Source organism: Sus scrofa, chromosome 2 (genome assembly GCF_054392235.1).
Source record: "Sus scrofa isolate SSC_HxYL_T2T_F1_AM1 chromosome 2, Sscrofa_HxYL_maternal_Yorkshire_Landrace_v2.0, whole genome shotgun sequence".
Taxonomy (NCBI): domain Eukaryota; kingdom Metazoa; phylum Chordata; class Mammalia; order Artiodactyla; family Suidae; genus Sus; species Sus scrofa.
The window spans coordinates 152,542,121-152,551,120 of record NC_139384.1 but is presented as its reverse complement, the minus strand read 5'-3'; the positions used below and the strand labels follow the sequence as shown (position 1 = coordinate 152,551,120).

Here is a 9,000-nt window from a genome sequence, read left to right as displayed (position 1 = left end):
ACGAAACAGAGAGAGAGCACTTGTGTGTGCCCAAGCTTTAAACGCCAAACACTGTCTTAGATTCAGTCCCCTTCGATGGGACCCTCCATGCCTCCACTGCAAAAGAAGATTGTTTTCTTTCTTGCTTTTTTTGGGGTCTTTTTTGTCTTTTTAGGGCCAAACCCACGGCACATGGAAGTTCCCAGGTGGGGAGGTCCAATGGGAGATGGGGCCGCCGGCCTATGCCAGAGCCACAGCAACATGGGGTCCAAGTCACGTCTGCGACCCACACCACAGCTCATGGCAATGCCGGATCCCTAACCCAATGAGTGAGGCCAGGGATTGAACCCGTGTCCTCATGGATGCTAGTTGGATTCACTAACTGCTGAGCCACGATGGGAACTCCAAGATTGTTTTCTTGAAGTCCCCGACCTCCACCATCTGGAGAAGAATAAAAGTTCACTATTATGAAGTTCACGTACATATTAAAATAGAATTGATATACTTATTCAAGGCAACATGGAAACAATTGAAATTTTGGCAGCTGAGGTATAGTGGACACCTATTTTTTTTCTACTGTGACATCCCTCACCTCTTTCTTTGATAGTTATACCTAACGAACTCCTTTGTAAAGACGACACGCTTCCCTCGCTCTGAGCCAATGTGCTTTTTGAGTGGGGCTGATTCCCCTAACCTCCCAGGCATGGCTGTATGGCTTGCACCTATCCCATCAGATGGGGAGCATTCCATGCCTTTGGCTATTGGGATTGTTTCAAAGATGGGCATATGATGGAGTTCCCTGGTGGCTCAGAAGATTAAGGATCTAGTATTGTCTCTGCTGTGGCTCTGACTGCTGCTGTGGTGCAGGTTCGATCCCTGGCCCAGGGTTTTCCACTTGCCATGGGTGCAGCCAAAACAAAACAAAACAAAAGAAATGTAGGCTACAGTAGCTTGTGTCTACATATGAGATTTAGTAACAAGGTGGGTGATGTGTGGTTTCCTGTTTCAACTAAGTTTCTTGCTTACTAGATGCCACATTCACTCATGTTCTTCTACTTTGTAAAGGGGAAATGTCACATTTTTAAGCTTCTTGTAATTTAAAAATCTTTATTCAGGAGTTCTCGTTGTGGCTCAGAGATAACGAACCCAACTAGTATCCATGAGGACATGGGTTTGATCCCTGGCCTTGCTCAGTGGGTTAAGGATCTGACATTGCTATGAGCTGTGGTGTAGGCTGCAGACGCAGCTTGGATCTGGTGTTGCAGTGGCTGTGGTGTAGGCTGATAGCTGCGGCTCCAATTCGATCCCTAGCTTGGGAACCTCCACATGCCGTGGGTGTGGCCCTAAAAAAAAATCTTGATTTAAAAACGTTTGGAGGAGTTGCCGTCATGGCTCAGTGGTTAACAGATCCGACTAGGAACCATGAGGATTCGGGTTCGATCTCTGCCCTTGCTCAGTGGGTTAAGGATTGGGCGTTACCGTGAGCTGTGGTGTAGGTCGCAGAGGCGGCTCAGATCCCACTACGCTGTGACTCTGGCGTAGGCTGGTGGCTACAGCTCCGATTAGACCCCTAGCCTGGGAACCTCTGTATGCTGCAGGTGTGGCCCTAGAAAAGACCAAAAAAAAGACAAAAAAAAAAAAAAAAAAAAAGAAAATTAAAAAAAAAAAAAAAAAGACATTGGGAGCTGCTAAATGTGGGTGCTCCGGGGAAAAGCTTTAGTCACCTTGTCCAAGGTGCAGCTCTGAGGGTGGAAAAACATCCTTCTGTGCCACTGCGTTTTGGTGCCTATTTTAAAAATGCATGTGGAGTTTTGTCCAGATCTCAACCCAACCCCATTGTATTCCTCTTCCTGTTTGAAAGGACCATGAACTTTTTCCATTTAGGGAAAGCCGGGGCGATAGCGACCTGGATCCTCCACTGGGCTTTTGATTTCCCTGATGTGTGGCTTTCCTATTCTTGAGCCTCCTGTTCTTGGCTCTCACCTCTGGCAGGCCCCACATCCTCACTTTCTCTGGTGAGCAAGGGGACAAATATCCCAGGCTTTGTTATGCTCTGTTACCCAGCTTCATCTCTTAGGCAAGGGTACATTGTCAGGTTAATTGAAAATACTCATTTTCTTGGGACATTTCCGAAGCAGATTGAATCACATGTGGCGAGGCGCCTGGAGAAAACCACCGCCGGTCCTCCTTTAGGACAGCTCACTTCCTCTCCTTGCATTTTCCAGTGACTCTTTCCTTTGGTAGGTACAGCTTAGTCTTCCCTTTCCCTCCTGGGAGAGTGCCAGCCCCAAACCTTTGTCAGTTAGAAGAGCTCCTTCAGAGTTTGTTGGCAAATGCGTCACTTGGGAAGGATGGCTCCTTAGTCGTGTCTCTAAAGCCCTCGAAGCACTGCTGTACAAGCTGTGCGAATGCCCCACGCCATCCCATCCAGCTCCCAGGCCCGTCACTGTACAGAATTCCTCTTCAAAGGAAGTGAGGGCAAACTCCCCATTCTTGAGAATCTCAGGAAGCAGCCCCCACTGGGAGAGAATCTTAAAAGCCTTCGATTGTATTTAATTCAATTTAATGCTCTCAGACTCTCCCCACATGCCACAGAGTCTCTGGAACCACAGAACTACTTTTTCTCACCATCCTTGGTGGAGTGACGGAGAGCTTGAAATGACGGGTCTGGAGACATCTAAGAAAGGATGACAGGAGTTCCCGTCATGGTTCAGGGGTTAAAGCATCTGACTAGAAACCACGAGGTTTCGGGTTCGATCCCTGGCCTTGATCAGTGGGTTAAGGATCCGGCTTTGCCGTGAGCTATGGTGTAGGTTGCAGATGTGGCTTGGATCTGATGTGGCTGTGGCTGTGGTGTAGGCTGGCAATGGTAGCTCCGATTGGACCCCTAGCCTGGGAACCTCCATATGCCAAGGTCCCCCACTTGGGGGGGGAGGGAACAACAACAAAAAGGTCCTACATCTGATACATGATGGGGTTAGGATTTGAATCCAGGCAATCGGGGTCCAGCATTTTTCTTTTAACCACTACACCAGAGTGCCTCTCCGTAAAGCTCTATGGTTGGGTGACCAGCTGTTTGGAAGTGAGGGATGTCCTGGATCACAGGACTTTGAATGCAAAAACCAGGAGAGTCTTGGGCAAGCCTGGTGGTTGGTCACCTGTATATAGAAATGTTATCTGAGAAGATGATTCTCTAGTCATTCAAGTGATGTAAAAGCAGCTGAGATAAGGCAGGGGAAGAGAGACCTTGCTTAAGAGAGGAAAGGAATTTTGAAAAGCAGGTGGGCTCTGGGGCTCTCCTCTTCCACTGCCTTAGTTTTGGCCCCCTGCTGTCTGGATGGCTCCTCCAGTTCTGCTCAGGTTTCTCCTGCCTTTTGGGAATCACGTCATCGAAAGCAGCCACGGCGGTTTTCTGGGGCTTAATGTGACCAGTCACTCCCCTGCTTCCAGTACTCTCTTGTGCTCAGTGAGCACTGCACTCACGGCACTTGGAATGCCCTCCACCGTTGGCCCTCATCTCTCTCCGTTTCTCTTAGTGGTTTACATGCTTCTGCGCTTCAGCCATAACATACAATGTGTATTTTGCTGAAGACATAGGCTCTTGCCTTGATGTGTTAGTCTCTTCTAGGAATATCTTTTCTCCCTTCATGGCCATTGCTTTTTTTTTTTTTTTTTGTCTTTTTTGTCTTTTTAGGGCCACACCCATGGCATATGGAGGTTCCCAGGCTGGGGTCTAACTGGAGCTGTAGCTGCTGGCCTACGCCAGAGCCACAGCAACGCCAGATGCAAGCTGAGTCTGCGACCTACACCACATACAGCTCACGGCAATGCCCGGGTCCTTAAGCCACTCAGCAAGTGCAGGGATCGAACCCGCAACATCATGGCTCCTAGTTAGCTTCGTTAACCACTGAGTTCCCGCCGTGGCTTTTATTTTTCCTACAAGACCTGTGTGTTAGGAGCTCCTCCTCTGTGTTCTTCTAGCTCCTGGGATCACTTACTCTACAGGAGAATTTTCATATTCTTTTATAACCCTCTGTTCGCCTGTGACTCCCACTTTACTGTGAATTGCTCTTTTGTAGATCACAATACTTGACACATAATTATAGCTGAGGTAGAATAGCTGTAGTGTGTACCAGGAACTTTGTAAGCATTCTCCCATTTAATCCTGATAACAACCTATGAGCTGGGTAGGATTATTAACTCTATTTTACAGTCGAAGAGACAGAAGCTCTGAGAGGTTAGGTAATTTTCTTAGGATCTGACAGGTAGTAAATGGTGGACATGGGATTTGATGCTAGAGGGTCAGACTCCAAAGCCTATACCCTTAACACACTCTGCTGAACTTTCTCTCAAATGGAATGAATGCTTCAGGTTCTGTCTTACAAGATCAAATAACCTGAAGGTTAAGAACTTTGCAACCTGAAAAGCTCTGATGTCAGCAACTGCTAATCCCCCCCCCCAATATTTCTCTTTGAGTTCCTATTCATAATTACAGAATTCTTTGTGATTAGCTAGATACATAGTGGCCCATGATAATAACTACATTTCCCCCAGTCTTTCTTGTCATCAGGAATGGCCATGTGCTTCTGCCTGGGCCAATGTGATATGGACAGAGCCACACCTACAACTTCTGGGCTAGGCCTCTAAAGAGAAGGAGGGCGCCCCCTCATCCCTTTCCCCCTCCCACTAGCGAGGCTATGGACATGGCGGTGTTGAGTCATCTTGGATCACATGGAGAAGACAGAAGGAGCCTGGGAACTGTGCCGTTGTACACAGCACACACTTACCCTACCTTGCTTATGCCTGGATGGTTGTGACAGAGAAAGAGGAGCTTCTGTCTTGGTTCCGCCATTGCCATGTTGGATCTCTGTTGCAGCAGCTGACCTTATAGTCTAACTAATACAGTCCATTCACAGGGGGAAGGATTATTCTCATTACTCCTGCAGAGTGGCTTTGAGACTGCATTAGGCTAAATCGTAAGAATTAACTTTCTCTTCTCAGTAAAAGATATTATCATTGCTCAGGTCAAAACCTAGGAGTCTTGGAGTTCCCGTTGTGGCTCAGTGGTAATGAATCCAACTTGTATCCATGAGGATTCGGATTCAACCCCTGGCCTCTGAGTGGGTTAAGAATCTGGTGTTGCCATGAGCTGTGATATAGGTCGAAGATGTGGCTCGGATCTCATATTGCTGTGGTTGTGGTGTAGGCCGGCAGCTACCGCTCCAATTGGACCCCTAATCTGGGAACGTGCATATGCCACAGGTGCAGCCTTAAAAAGCAAAAGCAAAAGAAACAAAAGAAAACAAACTCCCCCCCAAAACCCCCAAATTAGGAGTCTTTATTTTTCTTTTAGATTTTTTCCCTGCTGCTGTGGGCAGGGAGGTCACAATGAAAGAAAGAGAGGGATCAAAGATGATTTGTAATCTCCTAATAAGTATGCTGAGTGAAAGATGGCTAAGAGTAACATGCTGTATGATTCCATGTCTATAAAGTTCTAGAATATGCAAACAAATCTAAAGAGACTTAAGAAGATCAGTAATTGCCAGAGAGATTGGGGGGGGGGAGACTAAGGGGGAAGCAGAAGGAGCATTAGATAACTTTTGTGGCGATAGATTTATTATCACAATTATGAAGATGGTTTCCTAGATGGGAACTTATCAAATTATACACTTTAATATATTCAGTTTATTATATGCCATTATACCTGAATAAAGATTTTTTTTTTAACAGAGAGTTTCCTGGTGGTCTAGCAGTTAGGATTTAGTGGTTTCATTGATGCAGGGTTTAATCCCTGGTCTGGGAAGTGAGATCCCGCATAAAGCAGCTGCCTGATAACTGTGTGACAAGTAATGTAAACAAAAACAAAAACAATAAAGGAAGAGTTTGCTGGACCTTGAAAGGCAAACACAACAATGCTAACTGCTACTTAATTACAACTATTTATCCAGTATCTACTTGTGCATTGTGTGAAACTTGGAACTTTTCACCTTGATCTTATTCTTTGCCCACATAACACTGTTAGGGTAATATTATTATTCTCTCTCTGTCTCTGTCTCTCTCTCTCTCTCTTTTTCTTTTTCTTTTCCCCCCAGGGCTGCACCTGCAGCATATGGAAGTTTCCAGGCTGAGAGTTGAGCTGGAGCTGGAGCCGTTGGCCTATGCCACAGCCACAGCAATGCAGGATCTGAGCCTCATCTTTGACCTACACCACAGGTCACAGGCAACACCGGATCCTTAACCCCTTGAACAAAGCCAGGGGTTGAGCCCTAATCCTCATGGATGTGAGTTGGGTACATTGGCACTGAATCATGATGGGAACTCAATAATATTGTTATTTCCATATTAAATAAGGAGACAAACTCTATTGCTACACAGTTAGTAAGTAGAACCAGACATATCTAGGCACAAGGTAGACCAAACCTTAGCTACCTTGGAATCTGTCTGGTTCTAAATTACCTGCCCTTTCCTCTCTCTTACAGGTTTTTAGACTAGGCAAAACATCCATTTCTTTCATTTCTAAAAGTCCAATTACCAGCCATCCCTCTGGTTCAAATGCCAGATATTTTACATAAGATTCTCAAAATGTGGTTTGCAGACCACTTGGGGCATTTGCAAAGGTGCAAATTTCTGGGCCCTGATCTCAAAGATTCTAAGTAATTAAGTTTGGGATAAGGACCAGAGAATCTCTGTGTGCGTGTTTAAAATATACATATTTTATTTTATTCATTAATTTTTTTGTCTTTTTGCCTTTTCTAGGGCTGCTCCCTTGGCATATGGAGGTTCCCAGGCTAGGGGTCTAATCGGAGCTGTAGCCACCGGCCTACGCCAGAGCCACAGCAACGCGGGATCCGAGCCACGTCTGCGACCTACATCACAGCTCACGGCAACGACGGATCCTTAACCCATTGAGCAAGGCCAGGGGTCGAACCCGCAACCTCATGGTTCCTAGTCGGATTCGTTTCTGCTGCGCCACGACGGGAACTCCAAAATATATATATTTGAAACAAACTAATTTGGTTTGTGAGAACCACTGTGTCAAGAAGGTCTTCCATGAGTGTTCAGTATAACTAAGTTCTTTGGAGGAACAGTTCGGCTAAGCCTTCCGGTTTTCTCTATATTGGCATGTATGAGGCGTGGGCTGAATTTTCGTTTTTTGTTTTTGTCTTTTTAGGGCCGCAACATATGGAGGTTCCCAGGCTAGGGGTTGAATCAGAGCTGTAGCTGTCGGCCTGCATCAGAGCCACAGCAGCCATCCCAGTCGTGTCTGTGATCTCCACCACAGCTCAGGCAACACCGGATCCTTAACCCTCTGAGCCAGGCCAGGGATCGAACCTGCAACCTCATAGTTCCTAGTCCGATTCGTTTCCTCTGCACCAGGATGCAAACTCCTGGGATTCTTTGTCCTCCCTGACAGCACAGGGACCCTGACTGAAGAGGTTTTGGCCTCATCTACATACATCTCAATTTAGCAGCACAAACTAAGGTATTTGTCAAAAATACTTAAAACCATGCACGAAATCTGCGCGTGGTGCGGTGTCTGGAAGGATGTGGAGAAACAGGCCAAGCCTATAGGTCACGAGAAACATGTGCTTTTAATCGGAATCTAGGGTTCTCTGGGTGGAGGGGGGATTCCTAGCGCTGGAGAGCGGAGGAAACCAAGCAGCTCGGCTCCTGCGCAGGCGTAGAAGGAAAGGGGACGATCCGCCAAGGCGCGCCCTTCCCCCACCCTTCTTTCCGGCCTTCTCCCAGCGCGCAGGCGCAGAGAGGGAATCAAGATGGCGGCTCCCGTGGATCTGGAGTTGAAGAAGGTAAAAGAGGGTTTTGAGCAGGCAGGCTTCTCTTTGGAAGCTAACGGGACCGTAGACAAGAATATCGAGTGAGGCCCAAGTCCCGCGGAGGGAAGAAGGTCCCAGGGCATTGGGGAATGCTTTCCCAGAGTCCTTCAGGCGGGACTGGGTCGCCTTAGGCTGGAGTCGGGGCGAGCAGCTCTTTGCTGGAAGAGAGCTGGTAGGGCTGGGGCTGGTTAAGTCTGGCGGGCCGATAGCTGTTTTGAGTCCCTTGTTCCGGGCTCCAGAGCCCTTTCCTTGTTCTTGGAGCCTTCAGTCCTATTGTAAGGCCTGAAGTGAGCGTTTCAAGTTGGAGCCCCTTGAGACAGCTTGCCCGAGCTGAGGCATCCGTAATTCTGCATCCTAATTTGCTTTGACAAACTCCAGGTCCAACCTGTGTTTTTAGGCCACTTCTTCAATCCCGTACCTCTAAGATCGCGACATACTCTTAAATCAGATATTCTCAGCACTGTTTGGCTCCCTCCCTAGCCCCTCCACCCCTCCCCTTTTAAAGGGTTTGTCAAAAAAGAAGCAAAGTCTAGTGAAAGTTTTCTAAATGGAATCGGTATCAGAAGGAATTGGGTTTCTCCCTTCCCATAGTTGCCTGTAAATGTGTTGTTACTCAGAGACGTTTTTGCCACTTAAAGAATTGTCAGGATTGTGACACCGCTACCAACTCAAAAGCATATCTTTTTTTTTTTTTTTTTTTGAGAGGGGGATGGGTTGGGGATTGGAAAGGATCTTAGACTTCATCTGCTCTAAACTTTTACTTTTCTAGAAATAAAAACAGTTACAGAAAAGACTCAGGCCATGGTTAGGATCAGAATCCAATATTTTCTGCCTTCCCGCCTTTTGGCCATTAGTTTAGGTACTTCAGAAGGGCATCTTGTACTAAAACCATTCCGGTCAACCTTTGTGTCAGACATAGGGCAGGTGAAATAGCTTTTGCACCCAATAAGCAAAGCTGTTTACTATTGCTCTGAGGATTTGTGTATGTCCTTTTTGCCATTTTTGTTTCGAAACTTGTATCTTTAGTCTTTACGTGGTCTCTAATGCTGTCCCATCTTAGCTTTAACAATATACTAGGTTCCTTAGCAAACTGTGTCGTAAAGCATCCTAAAAGCCCCCCTCCTTTTTTTTTTTTTCTGTTCAAATTAAGTCAGGGTTTAGTGAAAGAGCCAACAATAGAGTACAG

At 46.5% G+C, this 9,000-nt stretch overlaps 1 protein-coding gene across 2 annotated transcripts in view; it reads left to right on the top strand.

The window, feature by feature from the left end:
- The first annotated feature begins 7,742 nt into the window (after window positions 1-7,742).
- PFDN1 (prefoldin subunit 1) overlaps window positions 7,743-9,000 on the top strand; it is a 66,296-nt gene continuing 65,038 nt past the window's right edge. For both annotated transcript variants that reach the window (XM_085014789.1, XM_005661736.3), the window contains exon 1: window positions 7,743-7,787. In XM_085014789.1, coding sequence (XP_084870915.1) covers window positions 7,755-7,787 — 33 coding nt within the window. In that variant the 5' untranslated portion in view covers window positions 7,743-7,754. The remainder of the gene's footprint in view (window positions 7,788-9,000) is intronic.